Genomic DNA, 25,128 nt, shown 5'->3' on the forward strand with positions numbered 1-25,128 from the left:
GTAGTTTCCACAGCAACCACACCTGTTGTTACCTCAACAACGAGGGTACCCATTGTCACAACAGAAGGACCTAGCACAACAGTTGTTTCTTCAACACCAATTGTTATAACTGCAACCACTCAAGTACCAAGGACAACTCCAGAGGTGGGCAAAACAACTCCTTCAGTAACAGCAACTCCAGCACCTACAACAGGCACAGCTGTAACAACTCAGATACCCCCTGTTACAACTGGTCCAGTTTCCACTGCAACCACACCTGTTGTTACCTCAACAACGAGGGTACCCATTGTCACAACAGAAGGACCTAGCACAACAGTTGTTTCCTCAACACCAACTGTTATTACTGGAACTACTCAAGTACCAAGGACAACTCCAGAGGTGGGCACAACAACCCCTTCAGTAACAGCAACTCCAGCACCTACAGTAGGCACAGCTGTAACAACCCAGCCTCCCCCTGTTACAACTGGTGTAGTTTCCACAGCAACCACACCTGTTGTTACCTCAACAACGAGGGTACCCATTGTCACAACAGAAGGACCTAGCACAACAGTTGTTTCCTCAACACCAACTGTTATTACTGCAACTACTCAAGTACCAAGGACAACTCCAGAGGTGGGCACAACAACCCCTTCAGTAACAGCAACTCCAGCACCTACAGTAGGCACAGCTGTAACAACCCAGCCTCCCCCTGTTACAACTGGTGTAGTTTCCACAGCAACCACACCTGTTGTTACCTCAACAACGAGGGTACCCATTGTCACAACAGAAGGACCTAGCACAACAGTTGTTTCTTCAACACCAATTGTTATAACTGCAACCACTCAAGTACCAAGGACAACTCCAGAGGTGGGCAAAACAACTCCTTCAGTAACAGCAACTCCAGCACCTACAACAGGCACAGCTGTAACAACTCAGATACCCCCTGTTACAACTGGTCCAGTTTCCACTGCAACCACACCTGTTGTTACCTCAACAACGAGGGTACCCATTGTCACAACAGAAGGACCTAGCACAACAGTTGTTTCCTCAACACCAACTGTTATTACTGGAACTACTCAAGTACCAAGGACAACTCCAGAGGTGGGCACAACAACCCCTTCAGTAACAGCAACTCCAGCACCTACAGTAGGCACAGCTGTAACAACCCAGCCTCCCCCTGTTACAACTGGTGTAGTTTCCACAGCAACCACACCTGTTGTTACCTCAACAACGAGGGTACCCATTGTCACAACAGAAGGACCTAGCACAACAGTTGTTTCCTCAACACCAACTGTTATTACTGCAACTACTCAAGTACCAAGGAAAACTCCAGAGGTGGGCAAAACAACTCCTTCAGTAACAGCAACTCCAGCACCTACAACAGGCACAGCTGTAACAACTCAGATACCCCCTGTTACAACTGGTCCAGTTTCCACAGCAACCACACCTGTTGTTACCTTAACAACTAGGGTACCCATTGTCACAACAGAAGGACCTATCACAACAGTTGTTTCCTCAACACCAACTGTTATTACTGCAACTACTCAAGTACCAAGGACAACTCCAGAGGTGGGCACAACAACCCCTTCAGTAACAGCAACTCACGCACCTACAGTAGGCACAGCTGTAACAACCCAGCCTCCCCCTGTTACAACTGGTGTAGTTTCCACAGCAACCACACCTGTTGTTACCTCAACAACGAGGGTACCCATTGTCACAACAGAAGGACCTAGCACAACAGTTGTTTCTTCAACACCAACTGTTATTACTGCAACTACTCAAGTACCAAGGACAACTCCAGAGGTAGGCAAAACAACTCCTTCAGTAACAGCAACTCCAGCACCTACAACAGGCACAGCTGTAACAACTCAGATACCTCCTGTTACAACTGGTCCAGTTTCCACTGCAACCAGACCTGTTGTTACCTTAACAACTAGGGTACCCATTGTCACAACAGAAGGACCTAGCACAACAGTTGTTTCCTCAACACCAACTGTTATTACTGGAACTACTCAAGTACCAAGGACAACTCCAGAGGTGGGCACAACAACTCCTTCAGTAACAGCAACTCCAGCACCTACAGTAGGCACAGCTGTAACAACCCAGCCTCCCCCTGTTACAACTGGTGTAGTTTCCACAGCAACCACACCTGTTGTTACCTCAACAACGAGGGTACCCATTGTCACAACAGAAGGACCTAGCACAACAGTTGTTTCTTCAACACCAATTGTTATAACTGCAACCACTCAAGTACCAAGGACAACTCCAGAGGTGGGCAAAACAACTCCTTCAGTAACAGCAACTCCATCACCTACAACAGGCACAGCTGTAACAACTCAGATACCCCCTGTTACAACTGGTCCAGTTTCCACTGCAACCACACCTGTTGTTACCTCAACAACGAGGGTACCCATTGTCACAACAGAAGGACCTAGCACAACAGTTGTTTCCTCAACACCAACTGTTATTACTGGAACTACTCAAGTACCAAGGACAACTCCAGAGGTGGGCACAACAACCCCTTCAGTAACAGCAACTCCAGCACCTACAGTAGGCACAGCTGTAACAACCCAGCCTCCCCCTGTTACAACTGGTGTAGTTTCCACAGCAACCACACCTGTTGTTCCCTCAACAACGAGGGTACCCATTGTCACAACAGAAGGACCTAGCACAACAGTTGTTTCCTCAACACCAACTGTTATTACTGCAACTACTCAAGTACCAAGGAAAACTCCAGAGGTGGGCAAAACAACTCCTTCAGTAACAGCAACTCCAGCACCTACAACAGGCACAGCTGTAACAACTCAGATACCCCCTGTTACAACTGGTCCAGTTTCCACAGCAACCACACCTGTTGTTACCTTAACAACTAGGGTACCCATTGTCACAACAGAAGGACCTATCACAACAGTTGTTTCCTCAACACCAACTGTTATTACTGCAACTACTCAAGTACCAAGGACAACTCCAGAGGTAGGCAAAACAACTCCTTCAGTAACAGCAACACCAGCACCTACAACAGGCACAGCTGTAACAACTCAGATACCCCCTGTTACAACTGGTCCAGTTTCCACAGCAACCACACCTGTTTTTACCTCAACAACGAGGGTACCCATTGTCACAACAGAAGGACCTAGCACAACAGTTGTTTCTTCAACACCAACTGTTATTACTGCAAGTACCCAAGTACCAAGGACAACTCCAGAGGTGGGCAAAACAACTCCTTCAGTAACAGCAACTCCAGCACCTACAACAGGCACAGCTGTAACAACTCAGATACCCCCTGTTACAACTGGTCCAGTTTCCACTGCAACCACACCTGTTGTTTTCTCAACAACGAGGGTACCCATTGTCACAACAGAAGGACCTAGCACAACAGTTGTTTCCTCAACACCAACTGTTATTACTGCAACTACTCAAGTACCAAGGACAACTCCAGAGGTGGCCAAAACAACTCCTTCAGTAACAGCAACTCCAGCACCTACAACAGGCACAGCTGTAACAACTCAGATCCCCCCTGTTACAACTGGTCCAGTTTCCACTGCAACCACACCTGTTGTTACCTCAACAACGAGGGTACCCATTGTCACAACAGAAGGACCTAGCACAACAGTTGTTTCCTCAACACCAACTGTTATTACTGGAACTACTCAAGTACCAAGGACAACTCCAGAGGTGGGCACAACAACCCCTTCAGTAACAGCAACTCCAGCACCTACAGTAGGCACAGCTGTAACAACCCAGTCTCCCCCTGTTACAACTGGTCCAGTTTCCACAGCAACCACACCTGTTGTTACCTCAACAACGAGGGTACCCATTGTCACAACAGAAGGACCTAGCACAACAGTTGTTTCCTCAACACCAACTGTTATTACTGCAAGTACTCAAGTACCAAGGACAACTCAAAAGTTTGGCACAACAACCCCTTCAGTAACAGCAACTCCAGCACCTACAGTAGGCACAGCTGTAACAACCCAGCCTCCCCCTGTTACAACTGGTGTAGTTTCCACAGCAACCACACCTGTTGTAACCTCAACAACGAGGGTACCCATTGTCACAACAGAAGGACCTAGCACAACAGTTGTTTCTTCAATACCAACTGTTATTACTGCAACTACTCAAGTACCAAGGACAACTCCAGAGGTAGGCAAAACAACTCCTTCAGTAACAGCAACTCCAGCACCTACAACAGGCACAGCTGTAACAACTCAGATCCCCCCTGTTACAACTGGTCCAGTTTCCACTGCAACCACACCTGTTGTTTTCTCAACAACGAGGGTACCCATTGTCACAACAGAAGGACCTAGCACAACAGTTGTTTCCTCAACACCAACTGTTATTACTGCAACTACTCAAGTACCAAGGACAACTCCAGAGGTGGGCAAAACAACTCCTTCAGTAACAGCAACTCCAGCACCTACAACAGGCACAGCTGTAACAACTCAGATCCCCCCTGTTACAACTGGTCCAGTTTCCACTGCAACCACACCTGTTGTTACCTCAACAATGAGGGTACCCATTGTCACAACAGAAGGACCTAGCACAACAGTTGTTTCTTCAACACCAACTGTTATTACTGCAAGTACCCAAGTACCAAGGACAACTCCAGAGGTGGGCAAAACAACTCCTTCAGTAACAGCAACTCCAGCACCTACAACAGGCACAGCTGTAACAACTCAGATACCCCCTGTTACAACTGGTCCAGTTTCCACTGCAACCACACCTGTTGTTTTCTCAACAACGAGGGTACCCATTGTCACAACAGAAGGACCTAGCACAACAGTTGTTTCCTCAACACCAACTGTTATTACTGCAACTACTCAAGTACCAAGGACAACTCCAGAGGTGGCCAAAACAACTCCTTCAGTAACAGCAACTCCAGCACCTACAACAGGCACAGCTGTAACAACTCAGATCCCCCCTGTTACAACTGGTCCAGTTTCCACTGCAACCACACCTGTTGTTACCTCAACAACGAGGGTACCCATTGTCACAACAGAAGGACCTAGCACAACAGTTGTTTCCTCAACACCAACTGTTATTACTGGAACTACTCAAGTACCAAGGACAACTCCAGAGGTGGGCACAACAACCCCTTCAGTAACAGCAACTCCAGCACCTACAGTAGGCACAGCTGTAACAACCCAGTCTCCCCCTGTTACAACTGGTACAGTTTCCACAGCAACCACACCTGTTGTTACCTCAACAACGAGGGTACCCATTGTCACAACAGAAGGACCTAGCACAACAGTTGTTTCCTCAAAACCAACTGTTATTACTGGAACTACTCAAGTGCCAAGGACAACTCCAGAGGTGGGCACAACAACCCCTTCAGTAACAGCAACTCCAGCACCTACAGTAGGCACAGCTGTAACAACCCAGCCTCCCTCTGTTACAACTGGTCTAGTTTCCACAGCTACCACACCTGTTGTTACCTCAACAACGAGGGTACCCATTGTCACAACAGAAGGACCTAGCACAACAGTTGTTTCTTCAACACCAACTGTTATTACTGCAAGTACTCAAGTACCAAGGACAACTCAAAAGTTTGGCACAACAACCCCTTCAGTAACAGCAACTCCAGCACCTACAACAGGCACAGCTGTAACAACTCAGATCCCCCCTGTTACAACTGGTCCAGTTTCCACTGCAACCAGACCTGTTGTTACCTTAACAACTAGGGTACCCATTGTCACAACAGAAGGACCTAGCACAACAGTTGTTTCCTCAACACCAACTGTTATTACTGGAACTACTCAAGTACCAAGGACAACTCCAGAGGTGGGCACAACAACCCCTTCAGTAACAGCAACTCCAGCACCTACAGTAGGCACAGCTGTAACAACCCAGCCTCCCCCTGTTACAACTGGTGTAGTTTCCACAGCAACCACACCTGTTTTTACCTCAACAACGAGGGTACCCATTGTCACAGCAGAAGGACCTAGCACAACAGTTGTTTCTTCAACACCAACTGTTATTACTGCAAGTACTCAAGTACCAAGGACAACTCCAGAGGTGGGCAAAAAAACTCCTTCAGTAACAGCAACTCCAGCACCTACAACAGGCACAGCTGTAACAACTCAGATCCCTCCTGTTACAACTGGTCAAGTTTCCACAGCAACCACACTCGTTGTTACCTCAACAACGAGGACACCCATTGTCACAACAAAAGGACCTAGCACAACAGTTGTTTCTTCAACACCAATTGTTATAACTGCAACCACTCAAGTACCAAGGACAACTCCAGAGGTGGGCAAAACAACTCCTACAGTAACAGCAACTCCAGCACCCACAACAGGCACAGCTGTAACAACTCAGATACCCCCTGTTACAACTGGTCCAGTTTCCACTGCAACCACACCTGTTGTTACCTCAACAACGAGGGTACCCATTGTCACAACAGAAGGACCTAGCACAACAGTTGTTTCCTCAACACCAACTGTTATTACTGCAACTACTCAAGTACCCAGGAAAACTCCAGAGGTGGGAAAAACAACTCCTTCAGTAACAGCAACTCCAGCACCTACAACAGGCACAGCTGTAACAACTCAGATCCCCCCTGTTACAACTGGTCCAGTTTCCACTGCAACCACACCTGTTGTTACCTTAACAACTAGGGTACCCATTGTCACAACAGAAGGACCTAGCACAACAGTTGTTTCTTCAACACCAACTGTTATTACTGGAACTACTCAAGTACCAAGGACAACTCCAGAGGTGGGCACAACAACCCCTTCAGTAACAGCAACTCCAGCACCTACAGTAGGCACAGCTGTAACAACCCAGCCTCCCCCTGTTACAACTGGTGTAGTTTCCACAGCAACCACACCTGTTGTTACCTCAACAACGAGGGTACCCATTGTCACAACAGAAGGACCTAGCACAACAGTTGTTTCTTCAACACCAACTGTTATTACTGCAACTACTCAAGTACCAAGGACAACTCCAGAGGTAGGCAAAACAACTCCTTCAGTAACAGCAACTCCAGCACCTACAACAGGCACAGCTGTAACAACTCAGATACCCCCTGTTACAACTGGTCCAGTTTCCACTGCAACCACACCTGTGGTTTTCTCAACAACGAGGGTACCCATTGTCACAACAGAAGGACCTAGCACAACAGTTGTTTCCTCAACACCAACTGTTATTACTGCAACTACTCAAGTACCAAGGACAACTCCAGAGGTGGGCAAAACAACTCCTTCAGTAACAGCAACTCCAGCACCTACAACAGGCACAGCTGTAACAACTCAGATCCCTCCTGTTACAACTGGTCTGGTTTCCAAAGCAACCACACCTGTTGTTACCTCAACAATGAGGGTACCCATTGTCACAACAGAAGGACCTACAACAACAGTTGGTTCCTCAACACCAACTGTTATTACTGGAACTACTCAAGTACCAAGGACAACTCCAGAGGTGGGCACAACAACCCCTTCAGTAACAGCAACTCCAGCACCTACAGTAGGCACAGCTGTAACAACTCAGATACCCCCTGTTACAACTGGTCCAGTTTCCACTGCAACCGCACCTGTTGTTACCTCAACAACGAGGGTACCCATTGTCACAACAGAAGGACCTAGCACAACAGTTGTTTCCTCAACACCAACTGTTATTACTGCAACTACTCAAGTACCAAGGACAACTCCAGAGGTGGGCAAAACAACTCCTTCAGTAACAGCAACTCCAGCACCTACAACAGGCACAGCTGTAACAACTCAGATCCCCCCTGTTACAACTGGTCCAGTTTCCACTGCAACCACACCTGTTGTTACCTTAACAACTAGGGTACCCATTGTCACAACAGAAGGACCTAGCACAACAGTTGTTTCCTCAACACCAACTGTTATTACTGGAACTACTCAAGTACCAAGGACAACTCCAGAGGTGGGCACAACAACCCCTTCAGTAACAGCAACTCCAGCACCTACAGTAGGCACAGCTGTAACAACCCAGCCTCCCCCTGTTACAACTGGTGTAGTTTCCACAGCAACCACACCTGTTGTTACCTCAACAACGAGGGTACCCATTGTCACAACAGAAGGACCTAGCACAACAGTTGTTTCTTCAACACCAACTGTTATTACTGCAACTACTCAAGTACCAAGGACAACTCCAGAGGTAGGCAAAACAACTCCTTCAGTAACAGCAACTCCAGCACCTACAACAGGCACAGCTGTAACAACTCAGATCCCCCCTGTTACAACTGGTCCAGTTTCCACTGCAACCACACCTGTTGTTACCTTAACAACTAGGGTACCCATTGTCACAACAGAAGGACCTAGCACAACAGTTGTTTCCTCAACACCAACTGTTATTACTGGAACTACTCAAGTACCAAGGACAACTCCAGAGGTGGGCACAACAACCCCTTCAGTAACAGCAACTCCAGCACCTACAGTAGGCACAGCTGTAACAACCCAGCCTCCCCCTGTTACAACTGGTGAAGTTTCCACAGCAACCACACCTGTTGTTACCTCAACAACGAGGGTACCCATTGTCACAACAGAAGGACCTAGCACAAAAGTTGTTTCCTCAACACCAACTGTTATTACTGGAACTACTCAAGTGCCAAGGACAACTCCAGAGGTGGGCACAACAACCCCTTCAGTAACAGCAACTCCAGCACCTACAGTAGGCACAGCTGTAACAACCCAGCCTCCCTCTGTTACAACTGGTCTAGTTTCCACAGCAACCACACCTGTTGTTACCTCAACAACGAGGGTACCCATTGTCACAACAGAAGGACCTAGCACAACAGTTGTTTCTTCAACACCAACTGTTATTACTGCAAGTACTCAAGTACCAAGGACAACTCAAAAGTTTGGCACAACAACCCCTTCAGTAACAGCAACTCCAGCACCTAGAGTAGGCACAGCTGTAACAACCCAGACTCCCCCTGTTACAACTGGTGTAGTTTCCACAGCAACCACACCTGTTGTTACCTCAACAACGAGGGTACCCATTGTCACAACAGTAGGACGTAGCACAACAGTTGTTTCTTCAACACCCACTGTTATTACTGCAACTACTCAAGTACCAAGGACAACTCTAGAGATAGGCAAAATAACTGCTTCAGTAACAGCAACTCCAGCACCTACAACAGGCACAGCTGTAACAACTGCTGTAACAACTCAGATCCCTCCTGTTACAACTGGTCAAGTTTCCACAGCAACCACACCCGTTGTTGCCTCAACAACAAGGGTACCCATTGTCACAACAGAAGGACCTAGCACAACAGTTGTTTCCTCAAAACCAACTGTTATTACTGGAACTACTCATGTACCAAGGCCAAGTCCAGAGGTGCGCACAACAACCCCTTCAGTAACAGCAACTCCAGCACCTAAAGTAGTCACAGCTGTAACAACTCAGCTTCCCCCTGTTACAACTGGTCCAGTTTCCACAGCAACCACACCTGTTGTTACCTCAACAACGAGGGTACCCATTGTCACAACAGAAGGACCTAGAACAACAGTTGTTTCCTCAACACCAACTGTTATTACTGGAACTACTCAAGTACCAAGGACAACTCCAGAGGTGGGCACAACAACCCCTTCAGTAATAGCAACTCCAGCACCTACAGTAGGCACAGCTGTAACAACCCAGCCTCCCCCTGTTACAACTGGTGTAGTTTCCACAGCAACCACACCTGTTGTTACCTCAACAACGAGGGTACCCATTGTCACAACAGAAGTACCTAGCACAACAGTTGTTTCTTCAACACCAACTGTTATTACTACAACTACTCAAGTACCAAGGACAACTCCAGAGGTGGGCACAACAACCCCTTCAGTAACAGCAACTCCAGCACCTACAGTAGGCACAGCTGTAACAACCCAGCCTTCCCCTGTTACAACTGGTGTAGTTTCCACAGCAACCACACCTGTTGTTACCTCAACAACGAGGGTACCCATTGTCACAACAGAAGGACCTAGCACAACAGTTGTTTCTTCAACACCAACTGTTATTACTGCAACTACTCAAGTACCAAGGACAACTCCAGAGGTAGGCAAAACAACTCCTTCAGTAAGAGCAAATCCAGCACCTACAACAGGCACAGCTGTAACAACTCAGATCCCTCCTGTTACAACTGGTCAAGTTTCCACAGCAACCACACCCGTTGTTGCCTCAACAACAAGGGTACCCATTGTCACAACAGAAGGACCTAGCACAACAGTTGTTTCCTCAACACCAACTGTTATTACTGGAACTACTCAAGTACCAAGGCCAAGTCCAGAGGTGGGCACAACAACCCCTTCAGTAACAGCAACTCCAGCACCTACAGTAAGCACAGCTGTAACAACCCAGCCTCCCCCTGTTACAACTGCTGTAGTTTCCACAGCAACCACACCTGTTGTTATCTCAACAACGAGGGTACCCATTGTAACAACAGAAGGACCTAGCACAACAGTTGTTTCTTCAACACCAACTGTTATTACTGCAACTACTCAAGTACCAAGGACAACTCCAGAGGTAGGCAAAACAACTCCTTCAGTAACAGCAAATCCAGCACCTACAACAGGCACAGCTGTAACAACTCAGATCCCTCTTGTTACAACTGGTCAAGTTTCCACAGCAACCACACCTGTTGTTGCCTCAACAACAAGGGTACCCATTGTCACAACAGAAGGACCTAGCACAACAGTTGTTTCCTCAACACCAACTGTTATTACTGGAACTACTCAAGTACCAAGGACAACTCAAGAGGTGGGCAAAACAACTCCTTCAGTAACAGCAACTCCATCACCTACAGTAGGCACAGCTGTAACAACTCAGCTTCCCCCTGTTACAACTGGTCCAGTTTCCACAGCAACCACACCTGTTGTTACCTCAACAACGAGGGTACCCATTGTAACAACAGAAGGACCTAGCACAACAGTTGTTTCTTCAACACCAACTGTTATTACTGCAACTACTCAAGTACCAAGGACAACTCCAGAGATAGGCAAAATAACTGCTTCAGTAACAGCAACTCCAGCACCTACAACAGGCACAGCTGTAACAACTCAGATCCCTCCTGTTACAACTGGTCAAGTTTCCACAGCAACCACACCCATTGTTGCCTCAACAACAAGGGTACCCATTGTCACAACAGAAGGACCTAGCACAACAGTTTTTTCTTCAACACCAACTATTGTTACTGCAAGTACTCAAGTACCAAGGACAACTCCACAGGTGGGCAAAACAACTCCTTCAGTAACAGCAACTCCAGCACCCACAACAGGCACAGCTGTAACAACTCAGCTTCCACCTGTTACAACTGGTCCAGTTTCCACTGCAACCACACCTGTTGTTACCTTAACAACTAGGGTACCCATTGTCACAACAGAAGGACCTAGCACAACAGTTGTTTCTTCAACACCAACTGTTATTACTGGAACTACTCAAGTACCAAGGACAACTCCAGAGGTGGGCACAACAACCCCTTCAGTAACAGCAACTCCAGCACCTACAGTAGGCACAGCTGTAACAACCCAGCCTCCCCCTGTTACAACTGGTGTAGTTTCCACAGCAACCACACCTGTTGTTACCTCAACAACGAGGGTACCCATTGTCACAACAGAAGGACCTAGCACAACAGTTGTTTCTTCAACACCAACTGTTATTACTGCAACTACTCAAGTACCAAGGACAACTCCAGAGGTAGGCAAAACAACTCCTTCAGTAACAGCAACTCCAGCACCTACAACAGGCACAGCTGTAACAACTCAGATCCCCCCTGTTACAACTGGTCCAGTTTCCACTGCAACCACACCTGTTGTTACCTTAACAACTAGGGTACCCATTGTCACAACAGAAGGACCTAGCACAACAGTTGTTTCCTCAACACCAACTGTTATTACTGGAACTACTCAAGTACCAAGGACAACTCCAGAGGTGGGCACAACAACCCCTTCAGTAACAGCAACTCCAGCACCCACAACAGGCACAGCTGTAACAACTCAGATCCCTCCTGTTACAACTGGTCAAGTTTCCACAGCAACCACACCCATTGTTATCTCAACAACGAGGGTACCCATTGTCACAAGAGAAGGACCAAGCACAACAGTTGTTTCTTCAACACCAACTGTTATTACTGCAAGTACTCAAGTACCAAGGAAAACTCCAGAGGTGGGAAAAACAACTTCTTCAGTTACAGCAACTCCATCACCTACAGTAGGCACAGCTGTAACAACTCAGCTTCCCCCTGTTACAACTGGTCCAGTTTCCACAGCAACCACACCTGTTGTTACCTCAACAACGAGGGTACCCATTATCACAACAAAAGGACCTAGCACAACAGTTGTTTCTTCAACACCAACTATTGTTACTGCTACTTCTCAAGTACCAAGGACAACTCCAGAGGTGGGCAAAACAACCCCTTCAGTAACAGCAACTCCAGCACCTACAACAGGCACAGCTGTAACAACTCAGCTTCCCCCTGTCACAACTGGTCCAGTTTCCACTGCAACCACACCTGTTGTTACCTCCACAACGAGGGTACCCATTGTCACAACAGAAGGACCAAGCACAACAGTTGTTTCTTCAACACCAACTGTTATTACTGCAAGTACTCAAGTACCAAGGACAACTCCAGAGGTGGGCAACACAACTCCTTCAGTTACAGCAACTCCATCACCTACAGTAGGCACAGCTGTAACAACTCAGCTTCCACCTGTTACAACTGGTCCAGTTTCCACAGCAACCACACCTGTCGTTACCTCAACAACGAGGGTACCCATTCTCACAACAGAAGGACCTAGCACAACAGTTGTTTCTTCAACACCAACTATTGTTACTGCAAGTACTCAAGTACCAAGGACAACTCCACAGGTGGGCAAAACAACTCCTTCAGTAACAGCAACTCCAGCACCCACAACAGGCACAACTGTAACAACTCAGATCCCTCCTGTTACAACTGGTCAAGTTTCCACAGCAACCACACCCATTGTTATCTCAACAACGAGGGTACCCATTGTCACAAGAGAAGGACCAAGCACAACAGTTGTTTCTTCAACACCAACTGTTATTACTGCAAGTACTCAAGTACCAAGGACAACTCCAGAGGTGGGCAACACAACTCCTTCAGTTACAGCAACTCCATCACCAACAGTAGGCACAGCTGTAACAACTCAGCTTCCCCCTGTTACAACTGGTCCAGTTTCCACAGCAACCACACCTGTTGTTACCTCAACAACGAGGGTACCCATTGTAACCACAGAAGGACCTAGCACAACAGTTGTTTCTTCAACACCAACTATTGTTCCTGCAAGTACTCAAGTACCAAGGACAACTCCAGAGGTGGGCAAAACAACTCCTTCAGTAACAGCAACTCCATCACCTACAGTAGGCACAGCTGTAACAACCCAGCTTCCCCCTGTTACAACTGGTCCGGTTTCCACAGCAACCACACCCGTTGTTACCTCAACAACGAGGATACCTGTTGTAACAACAGAAGGACCTAGCACGGTAGTTGTTTCATCCATGCCCACTGTTATAACTGGAACTACTCAAGTACCAAGGACAACTCAAAAGTTTGGCACAACAACCCCTTCAGTAACAGCAACTCCAGCACCTACAACAGGCACAGCTGTAACAACTCAGCTTCCCCCTGTTACAACTGGTCCGGTTTCCACAGCAACCACACCTGTTGTTGCCTCAACAATGAGGGTACCCATTCTCACAACAGAAGGACCTAGCACAACAGTTGTTTCCTCAACACCAACTGTTATTACTGGAACTACTCAAGTACCAAGGACAACTCCAGAGGTGGGCAAAACAACTCCTTCAGTTACAGCAACTCCAGCACCTACAACAGGCCCAGCTGTTACAACTCAGATCCCTCCTGTTACAACCGGCCAAGTTTCCACAGCAACCACACCTGTTGTTTCCTCAACAACGAGGGTACCCATTGTCACAACAGAAGGACCAAGCACAACAGTTGTTTCCTCAACACCAACTGTTATTACTGCAAGTACTCAAGTACCAAGGACAACTCCAGAGGTGGGCAAAACAACCCCTTCAGTAACAGCAACTCCAGCACCTACAAGAGGCACAGCTGTAACAACTCAGCTCCCCCCTGTTACAACTGGCCCAGTTTCCACAGCAACCACACCTTTTGTTACCTCAACAACAAGGGTACCCATTGTCACAACAGAAGGACCTAGCACAACAGTTGTTAATGCAACACCATCCATTGTTACGTCTCAATTATCAGGAACAACTAGAGTTTTTACTTCTGTTCTTACACTTACACCAACAGCTAAAACCTCAGTTTCTCCATTCACCACTCAACAAATGTGCACCTGCAATGTTAATGGTACCTCTTATAATCCTGGTAAGTCACTGCTCATTAAATCCTTCGTTTTTTTTCTCTTTTCCTTTTCTGTTCTATATCCGACTTAACCAACTCCTTCTGTTTTCATACCTAACTTTACAGGGGACACAGTGTATAATGTCACAGATGGCTTGGGCTGGTGTTATATTGCATACTGCAATGCATCATGTAAAATTGACACACAATCCAGTCAATGTGTTACTCCTAGCACAACTGCTCCAGCTTTCACAAATGTATTCATGAGTACTATCACCACCCCACAATTTACAACTACTCTTGATTGTACACATTTGGATCCACCTCGGAAGGTTTGTCAAGTTTTTTCTCTTTCCAATTAAGCTTTTAACAGTATATAATCGATGCTATTCCCAAGGGTTTTTGTAATTCTGCTCAGTGAGGAACTTTTCTTTTTTATTCTTTCCCAAATAGAATGGTGAGTCATGGAAGACTGATAATTGCACCACAGCCACATGCGTTGAAGGCAATGTGGAAGAGGTCGTTAGTATTTGTACCACACCGAAGCCAATTGTTTGTGCCAATGGACGTGAGCCTGTCTCGGTCACTGAAGATGGTTGTTGCTACGAAAATCAATGCCAATGTACGTACCTTCATACATTTTTTATTGATACATTGATAAAAATAAGTTTCAGCAGATTATTGTTTTTTACATTATCAACATACTTATACAGAAATATTATTATTTACACTTCTTCTTTTCTTTTAGGTATCTGTAGTACCTGGACAAAAAACCACTACAAGACATTTGATGGATTTAAATATGATTTTAAGGGCCAGTGCTCTTACTACCTGGTCAAAGAAATTGTGAATAATTATGAACTTAGTCTTATTATAAACAACGCAGACTGTCAAGCTGGAGACCAAAGCTTCTGTCCCCAGTCCCTAAATATAACATATGGAGCACATTCAATATATTTAACTCACAGTAAGAATTCACTTTCGGAAATAACCAATGAGGTAAGTTTTCATTACACATTTAAAGGATTTTATACAAGCTTAACTTCATCTTTGTCTTCATTTAGGTTCATTTAAATCAGAAAAGAATCTACCCTGCCTACAGTAATTATGTATTGCGCATTACAAGCTCTGATATGGTCGTTAAAGTGGAGATACCTGATATAAAGACCGAAGTTCTGTACTCGCCGACTCTCATTCTTGCCTCACTTAATTATCAGATATTTAGTGGCAAAACTGAGGGACTTTGTGGTGAGTTGCTCTGACAGGCAAGTGAAAAGCAAACCAAGTGAAATGGCCTAATTGTATAAAAACATCTTTCAGGAACATGTGACAACTCACAGGCCAACGACTGCCGCTCTCCCAACGGTCAGGTGGGAGATTGTCCTACCACCTCAGGAGAGTGGAATGTACCAGGAGAACCTTGTGTCCCTACAACAACACCTGTTTATACAACAACAACACCATCTCTTACAATACCACCTACTCTTACAAAACCATCCATTACAACCACACCCATCACTACAACAACACCCACTGTTTGCAATCCGACCATATGTGACCTTCTGACCAGCAGGTGAAAAATTATCTTTATTTAAGTTTAAAATTTGGCCCTAATTAAGAAACAAAAATGGTCTCAAAAATGTTGCCTTACTCTTTGACTGTCCTCTTTGCTTTGCAGTGTGTTTGAGCCTTGCAGTTCAATTGTACCACCTGATCCTTATATAACATCCTGTGTAACAGACAATTGTGATAACAGCGGTAACACATGTGAAAGCTTGGATGCATATGCGACTGAGTGCGCTCAGGAGGGTGTCTGTATTGATTGGAGGAATTACACCAACGGGCAATGTGGTGAGTTAATAAATTGTTATTATTTAAGATGAAACAAAAGTTATTGTTTAATCATGCAAAACATTTCTGTCCTGCAGAGCACAAATGTCCTTCAAATAAATTATACAAGGCCTGTGGGCCTAATGTTGAGCCTACATGCAATAACAGGTAAATTATACCTCAGACATATATTGCTGCATATTGCTAAGTTTTAAATAACTGGCGAGGGGAGAATTTACAATATATTGCTTACTACGACAAACAAACAACAAGAGGGGTTGGAATAAACCTGAAACTACCCTATGTGATTGGATGTCTGAGGGTTTTTGGCATCCTGTATTGGTCAGTTGACACATTTAAGAATAACCTTGAGCTGGATGAATAAGAACCTGTTGAATTGGTATTTCTGACTAATATAGCAACTTAACAAAACTTAAAACCTTTTAAAGAACAAACCAGATAACGGTAGAATTGTCATGTTACATAGATAAAGAGAAACATTTATTATCTGCTATCGTTAACCTACTAGTAAGCAGTGGTATAAGGTTCTAATAGTCAAGTCCACCACAAATATGCAATATAGCTCACATTTCCTGCCATTTGTACAATCCTTTTTGGCCATAACTAGCAGCAGACACATGTTTGTACCGATGAATTTATATTGACATTTTCCAATATGGTCTAATGGTCTGTCTGAATTTCAGGTACAATAAAAAGTATGAAGCAGACAACTCTGTCTCCACCAATTTCACTAAAGAGGGTTGCTACTGTGCTGAGGGCACAACCTTGTTCAACACTGTCTATGACACATGTGTTGAATATTGCGGTAAGAACTGGGATACTCTTGCTCATCACGCTTCCTTTTGTAAGCACTGGACGAACACACCTTTCTTCAATTTCAGATTGTATTGGCCCTGATGGACGCCCAATGAAGGTCAGAAACTCATCAGTCATCATAAATAGATGTTTATCAACACACGTTAACAAGATCCTAGTTGTACATGTCGGACCACAGATTAGGGATTACAAACAAGTTGCAAAATGTTGGATGCACTGCTATGAGTGGTACTTGTTGAGTAGATGTTGGCCACAAGTAAAAGATGGTATTTCATAATTTCTTGCTTAGAGCTTAGTTGATCGACTCAGTCGAGGAATGTCTCCATCATCTGTGTCTGGTGAAGGCTTTCAGCCTCTTATCGAGAGAGAACATCCAGATGCTTTGATATACAGCTGGTCTGCTTCGACAGGTGCCAGCTATGTGAGCCAACCTCCCCTCAGATATGTTCTCATAAGGCAAGATCTCCCTTTATCCAAATATAGAGGGGCAGGTGATTTCTCACTCTGTTTGGCGCAGACTGTGTGCTCATGTGCTTGTTCTTCACCTTGGTTTTTAACCAATAGCTAATCTTGGTTGGGAGATGGCTGTCTCCTCTCATGCTTTAAGCTTCAAGAAAATGAATAACAGAAGTTGGATGACAGGTTCATTGTGTTTTCTCAGCTGCAAGGCAGAGCCGCGATGAATTAACCAACAGTAAAGAACAGTCAACTCAGTTCTATTCATACAACCCGAGTTATGAAAGGTATGACTGACGGAGCGAGCCAGAAGATAAGAAAAACCACTAGATGAGTTTTGTCAGTGTCAAATGTTGAATAAATAATAACAAGACTGGTTTACACCATAGTGAGGAGAAATGTATTTTTTACCATGAAGACATTAGCATAACTTCCTGTTATTGCCAATTCAATTCAATTCAATTTTATTTAAAGTGTCTTATCATAACAGTTATCTCAAGACACTTTACAGTTGAAGTAAGACTATAATGTATTTATAAATATTCTTCACCAGTGAGGAAGCTCAACTTCATGGTTAAAAATAAATTCTAATAAATAAACTAGCCACTTCCCTGGTTATTTGACCCATAATCAGACAGCCGAACAACCATTTTATCCCACATAAAATACCCCTGTTGACTCCTTTATCCTTTTATGCTAACCTTTGACTTTCGAATGTTAAAATTACAACAGCCTGGTGATACCTGGACAGCCAATTGCCAAGTATGTGAGTGTGACAGTGACATCATGGGCATCCATTGCGAGCCAGTGAATTGTGAAGAGGAAGAAGTACCTGATTGTTCTGAACCAGGCCAAGAAGTTGTCAACAAGACAGAAGGATGCTGCACAAAACAGTCCTGCGGTTGGTATTATTGACGTTTAACTATTACTAAACCATTATTTACCGGGACAATATTTTATTATCTGTGACTGTTTAGTTCATTACTTAACTGTGTCTCATTATGTCTAATTTGTGAATTCTTCCCTACAGAATGTAATTCAAACCTTTGCCCAGAGAAAATCAGCTGTGAATTGGGATTTACACTCAATAGCACAAGCGACGGAGTCTGCTGTCAAACATACAGCTGTGGTATGTTCTTTCTTCCTTTTTGCATGGATGGAATAAAAGAGTTAGTATATAAAGACAACATAATAATTGAATTCATTTTGTAAACCTCATGTCTTTGCAGTGCCAAAGGGTGTATGCATCTATAACATGACTGAGTTTGAGGTAAGAAATTGTTTAGGAATTTAACAGGGAAAATAAGTATTTGGTGCAATTTTTGCAAACATGGTGTCATTTTGACTTAGTGCCAAACTGATTGATAATATAATTTTTTTTAAACTTCCATATTTGCAAATTGTTCTGTGCAACCGATACATTTCAATATTATTAAGGGTAATTCAGCACTGTAACCCATCTTCGAAATCTGGGTAATGACCTACATGAATAAGGGAAATGTATAGGAAAACAAAATGGAAATAAGGTCATGTAAAGCAAAACAGTTAAACTGTAATAATGTGTCTTTCAAAAACCCAATTCATTTTTCTCAAGCAGTTCTTCATTTTCTCTCCCAGCCTGGTGAGGAAATACCAGAAACACCTACCACAGGCCCTACGGTACAGCCTCTTGGAACAACAGCAAAATCAACACCTGTATTGTCAGGAACAACTGTTGGGGCAACAGTCGGACCAGGAACAACAGCAGAAACAGGTCCGAGATCAACAACCACGCTATCAGCAACTGACAGAGCCATAACAGCTCCAGCACTACCAACAGTCTCACCTGGGCCACCATCACCAACAACAGGGATGACGACAGCACAGCCAACATGGCCTGTGTCTGGTATAACTGCAGGAACAACGCCTCCACCATCAATAACGGTAGCATCTGGTACACCCCTCACCCCTTTGAAACCTGGAGCTTGCACAGAATGTTACTGTGGCCCAAAAATGGATCTAGGGACCGGGCTCCATATCATTTTATGCAAGCCTATTGTCTGCACCACCAAGTGCTCTGAGGTAAGTGCTCTCCTTTCATTAAAAATTCAAGAATATGAGAACCAGTTGTGTGCATTTATTTTATTTCCCATTCAGGGTTATGAGTATGAACCTGATCCTGACCAGTGCTGTGGAAAGTGTGTTCAGAAGAGCTGTCTTGTTACTGCTCCAGATAATTCTACTCTTATCATTCGGGTACGTATTCAACCGTACATTTCACACAAAAGCCTTCAGTGGTGCTCATTTGAATGAAAACACCTCTCAATAACCACTTCAAGATTATTTATACACCACAAAGGCTCAAATGCACAACATCAGCGTATTGTTTTCAACATCACTCCGACTACAAACCTGTGGTTTCCATTGCAACAATACATGCTTCCTGCATGGACAGTTAGTAAAGGACAATAGGAAAAACAAAAAATGTAGGAACAACCACAGTCAGCCTTAGATCAGCAGCTACTTCACATTGAGAGTCGCGATTATATCTATGATCAACACACAATAATGCAGCAGGGACCACCAGCCAAAAGCGTCAGCAGCCTTGCCTTTTTGAATGAAAACCTTCCACAACCATCCCTCCATGAAGTCGGATATTGATGATTTAGATAAACTATTATACAGAAAGGGAGTATAAAGAGCTGTTGCAGCCAAGTCAGATAACTTGTGTGGCCAGAATAAATGCCTTTAGTGAGGCAACAAAATCCAAGTGCACAAGCATCTTCACGCTGCGACTACAGCAGCAACACAGTGAAAAGCATCACTAATAATTCCTAAACGTGCAACACTATTTAGGAAAATTGCATTTACTCTTATAGTTCATTGCTATTTCTTATGCCAGCAGAGAAAGATTTGCAGGCCCTGATGGCCCACCACTGTATACAACTTTGTTTTACACAAAACCCCTTTTGGGCCAGAATTACATGTACACATTGAGTCATTTTGTGGTTCTGTAATCCTCCCACAGCTCAACGAGACTTATGTTTCCCCTGATGATCCTTGTGTCAAATATACTTGTGATAAGATCAGTGGTACACTGGTGACCTTTGAGACAATCAAGTCCTGCCCCCCGTTCAACCCAGATGACTGTGAACCTGTGAGTTTGTCAACACCATTTTACATCAGAAAACCATTTTACCTCTAATCGTTTATATTTTCCTCAATGTCCAGGGAACAGAGACAACTGACGCTGATGGATGCTGCAAGTCTTGTATGTTACTGGTCAAACTGAACATTTTTAAGTTCACAAATTGTTTTCTAACTTTAGACAATTCTCTGTTGCAGGCCAGCTGCGCAGTGTCTGTGAGGTAAAAACTGAAGAGATCATCCTTGAGGATGACAAGTGTAGAACAACTGTGCCGGTCAACGTCTCCTCCTGTGCAGGCCACTGTGGAAGCACATCCAAGTAAGTGAACATAATTTTGTTTTAAGGTGAATATATATTAGAGGTGAAACAATACTTTTTGTTATTGGAATATTAATAATAATAAGAAAAAATGGCTATGTATTTTTTAAATATGCATATATTATAAATACGAATTTTTGAAATCAAATAGTTGTTTTCACTGATCATCAGAAACAACGCAAACCATGAATCAATGTTAGACGTGTAGGGCCATGTAGACCTTTTCGATTTCGTTAAAACACAGAGCTTGAGCCAAATATAAATATATATGTTAGTAATAGATCAATCGCATACAAGTGTAATGAGAATGATGATTTACATGATAATGACTGTGTTTGTGTGTGCAGATATTCTGTTGCAGCCAACTCAATGATTCACCAGTGTGAGTGTTGCCAAGAGGATGTTACCAGTCAGAAGCAGGTAGAGATGAACTGTGAGGACGGAACCAAAATCCTGCACACCTACACCGTGGTAGAATCATGCCACTGCATCAAAGCTGGGTGTGTACAAGGGACCACAGCACGTCCACGCCGCAGGAGACGATGAGCAAAGACCTTACCTGCATAGAATGACCAGAATGGCTGACATGTTTTAGCGATATATCAGAATACAGAACAGAATGTCATGTACACTTTCTTTAAGATTCTTTGAATAAGGATTTGTATTAAAATTATTATTTCAGCAACAAATTGCTTTTCTGTCTGTGTGAATCCCGTACGGTTTTTTTTTACCAGCTCCTTTCAACACTCACACAACGTAAGAGACTAGATCTACCTAACTGCTCAAAGTGCGGGTGAAGTGGTAAATACAACTTTAAACCAAATAATTAAGTAAAATATATCTGACTCTGTAGTGTATTTCATTCAGTTGCAGTCATTCTCAATCTGCAGTAATAATACATAAACGATGATTTTCGCTAGTTCTAAGCCTGGCGAACCCTCAAAAGAAGAAGCGGTTGCAGGAGGCTGCTGTGTGTATGGAACATAAAGCTCTGGCAAGGGCTGTGGTCCCGGTAAATAAAAATTTGTAAAATATCTGTTCTATTGATCATTACAGTTGTAAAGTTTTGAAAAATGGATCATATTTTAAGTAAAATTAACCTGTGACTGTGACACGTCAAGATGCTCGTTTCAGTCAAAAAAGACCTGTAAACTAGTGGGAAAATGTTTTTATGTGAATGTTGGTACTTGAATATAATGCCCTTTTTCTCACGAGAATTCTCATCTATATAAATGCATTTTCAGTTGTGCTGGAAATCTGTCAAATTTTGTTCACCATCCTCAACTCTCATAAGTGAAAGAAATTGCTTAACTTTTCTAAAGTAAGTTAGAAGGAGCTGGCAACTTCACCCGCTCACATCACACATGGCCACGCCCACTATGTCAGATCAGAGAGAACATCTGAAAGATATTAATTTTAAAATTGAAAAAAAATCTAATATAATGTATCATGTATTCAATAAAAAAAACAACATTAAAAACAATATTGTAGCGACTGGTGCATTATGGGTCTTCAAGTTCGGCACCATGACTGAGAGGTGTGGGAGAATTAGTCTCTCTCACCATGTTTTACATGTTTACACAAGCCTGTACTGGTACTGTTAATTAAAGTCACCTGTCTGTGGCAGTGTGGAAAAGACACCCTTGTTCTCTTTGCCTGACGCTCACTGGAGCTCACTACATTGGTGTCAGAAGTAGTGATGAGCACGGCAATTCTTTTGAGTGTACTGAATCACTAGAATCAGTTCATTAAAATGATTTGTTCAAAAGATTCGTTCAGTTCGTTCATTCACCAAATCAATAACTCAATGCTTATGGAGCTCTGACTGCAATTTCTTCTACTTCCTGAACGCAGCCAAACAATCCGTTACTAGTTTTAATGATTCAGACCCAAGGTTCATGTTCATTGCACTTCAGGGACAATGCAAAAAAAAAAAAAAAAAGACGCCCGGTGCGTTCACGGACAAGGACGAGTGACATTCGCGAGGAATTAGCAAATAGAGAATATCTTGAGGTGTGTTCACAGCCGAACTTGAATCCTCGTTCACTGACCGAATCCCTGACGCGCGAATCACCGGAAGAGAATCCTTTTCAATGAACAAATCTTTTGAGAATCCCCGGATGAGACACCTCTTATACTCACTGACCGAATCTTTTGAGAATCCCCGGATGAGACACCTCGTTCACTCACTGACTGAATCTTTTGAGAATCCCCGGATGAGACCTCGTTCAGTCACTGACCGAATCTTTTGAGAATCCCCGGATGAGAATCACCGGAATAGAATCACCGGATGAGAACCCTCGTTCAGTCAAAATAAAACAAAAATAATAATAATAATAAAATGTAATATAAACTTAAATACAATCAGCAATAAATTAAAAAGGCCTTGTATAACTAAAAACAAATATTAAAATAAGAAATCCTTTAAACTAAATGTTCTGTCCTCTCTCCCTCCTCAGTCCCTCCCCCCGCACCCACGAGTAGCTGCGTCGTTCGCTGACGATGAGGATTCAGTGAGTCATAGAATCATAGAATCATCATCATCATATCATGATAATCATCATCATAGAATCCTCCCACCGGCACGATCGCGGCTGAGTGACTTCAACTGAACTGAGAAAGGAACAAATCACTTCATGAAGTGATTCGGTTCAGTACGTTCCATCAAAAGATTCGTTCTTTCGAACAAATCGTTCGCGAACGACACAACACTAGTCAGAAGTGGGATTTCTCTTGAACAATGGACAGAGAAATCTACGAACTTGAGCGAGCAATTGAGCTAAATCTTGGGCTCCAGCGCCAACACCGCCCTCCGCTGGTGGAGAAGAGGGCAATGCATAGATGACTTCTGATCGCCCCCTGGTGGCTGGAGGAGCCTGGCTTCTGATGAAAGACAGACCTGATGGAGCAATTGCCATACGGAAACATCGCCCTCTACTGGAAGAGAAGACCGGAGAAGAGGAGCCGCTTGCGCACTGCCCCCTGGGGGTAGGGAGGACCTGGCCACCGGCGGATCGAAGATTGGATCGGCATTCTCTACCACCAGAAGAGCGGGTTGGAGCAGAGGAGCAGCCTGGCAAGTGTCAAAGAAAGAAAAGAACAAGAAAGAACAAGACTACATGCAGTTTATGGCCCGGACACAATGATACAGATGAGTCCGCCTCCACACAAGTCAACGGTTAAGCTGCCCAAGTACAATGGACTTGTACCACTTGCGCCATACCTGGCACAGGTGCAACTAACAGTGCGGCATAATGGGTGGAGCAATGCTGAAGCTGTGACCCATTTGGCTCTGGCTTTGGAAGGAAGGGCGACATAAGTGCTTCTAGACCTAGCCCCAGTGGAAACCCTCAACTTCCATAACCTGACCACCGCACTTCAGAGACGGTTTGGCCAGCCGTGTCATGCCGACCAGAGCAGAGAGCAGCTGACTAGTCGCCATCTACAAGAAGGGGAGAATTTGGGCACCTTCACCTCTGACGTGCAGCAGTATGCCCGGCAAGGCTATCCGCATTTCAATGCTACATCCCAAGAAAACTAGCACTCCGAGCTTTTCTACGAGGGCTGGCACCAGAAAAACTACGACAGCATGTTTGTCTCTCCATGCCGGTGTCCCTAACTCCTGGGGGCTGCTCCACGGGCGCAGGTCAGGATGTTGGACTGTTGGAATGTTGAGGAGGTCCGCCTGTCCTCAGTGCCGCCACGACCCAGACGATGATCCCGACAGATCGATGCCTTTGGTGTGACCAGCTCGGCCACTTCGCAAGAGATTGCCCTGCTCCGACCCCTATTACCAGGGTGGTGGGAAACTGCAGTGGAGTGGTGCAATGAGGGACCGCCCACTCCAAAACCCACTTTGCAAGATGGCGCTGACAGGACGGCAGCTTTAACAGCAGCTCCGAGTGCTTTTTTGGGTTTATTACTTTTTTCCGAGGATTGCCTCCGTCTTTTCAAACTTTTCTTTTCATCACACTGTCTCTTTAAGACTCGCGGACAGTTTTCTACAAGAATTGGAAACTTTCAGTGAAAAAGGAACGTTTTTCATTGCTTTTTCTGGTGCGCAACTGGCGCGCGCGTAATGGCCATTGTCTACAGTCGGGATCAGCTGCTGGCGCTGCGTTTCTCTGCGGTGCGGCCGGAGGAGCGACCCATCATCCCCCGGGATATTATGAAGAGGAGACGGGGATGCCGCGCCGTAGTTAAACGCCGGGACCTGAGGAGAGCTTATCGACCAGCGCTCCCGTCCGTCGTCATGGGCAACGTGAGATCTCTCCCAAACAAGATGGAC

The 25,128-nt window shown here is 44.6% G+C and overlaps 1 protein-coding gene and 1 pseudogene across 1 annotated transcript; both read left to right on the top strand.

Moving 5' to 3' along the window:
- Positions 1-13,627, top strand: part of LOC148086605 (mucin-5AC-like) — a 46,038-nt pseudogene extending 32,411 nt beyond the window's left edge.
- Positions 13,628-14,834: 1,207 nt separating this feature from the next.
- LOC148086606 (intestinal mucin-like protein) lies at positions 14,835-21,388 on the top strand. The gene is made up of 16 exons (XM_087783000.1): positions 14,835-14,898; positions 15,021-15,118; positions 15,337-15,520; positions 15,593-15,671; positions 16,029-16,123; positions 16,201-16,270; positions 16,807-16,928; positions 17,005-17,036; positions 18,128-18,223; positions 19,186-19,318; positions 19,368-19,456; positions 19,532-19,630; positions 20,403-20,531; positions 20,606-20,645; positions 20,720-20,840; positions 21,188-21,388. Exons 1-16 carry the CDS (start codon positions 14,835-14,837, stop codon positions 21,384-21,386), a joined length of 1,650 nt encoding a protein of 549 aa, XP_087639126.1. The 3' UTR covers positions 21,387-21,388.
- Positions 21,389-25,128: the final 3,740 nt, after the last annotated feature.

This window comes from Callionymus lyra, chromosome 2 (assembly GCF_982586985.1).
Source record: "Callionymus lyra chromosome 2, fCalLyr1.hap1.1, whole genome shotgun sequence".
NCBI lineage: Eukaryota > Metazoa > Chordata > Actinopteri > Syngnathiformes > Callionymidae > Callionymus > Callionymus lyra.

Excerpts from the sequence above, each read along its gene's own strand:
- LOC148086606 (XM_087783000.1), top strand. The coding sequence starts at position 14,835 with ATGGACGTGAGCCTGTCTCGGTCACTGAAGATGGTTGTTGCTACGAAA. Across the intron at positions 16,124-16,200 it reads TTACACCAACGGGCAATGTG|AGCACAAATGTCCTTCAAAT; the intron begins GTGAGTTAATAA and ends TCTGTCCTGCAG. Across the intron at positions 20,841-21,187 it reads CACTGTGGAAGCACATCCAA|ATATTCTGTTGCAGCCAACT; the intron begins GTAAGTGAACAT and ends TTGTGTGTGCAG.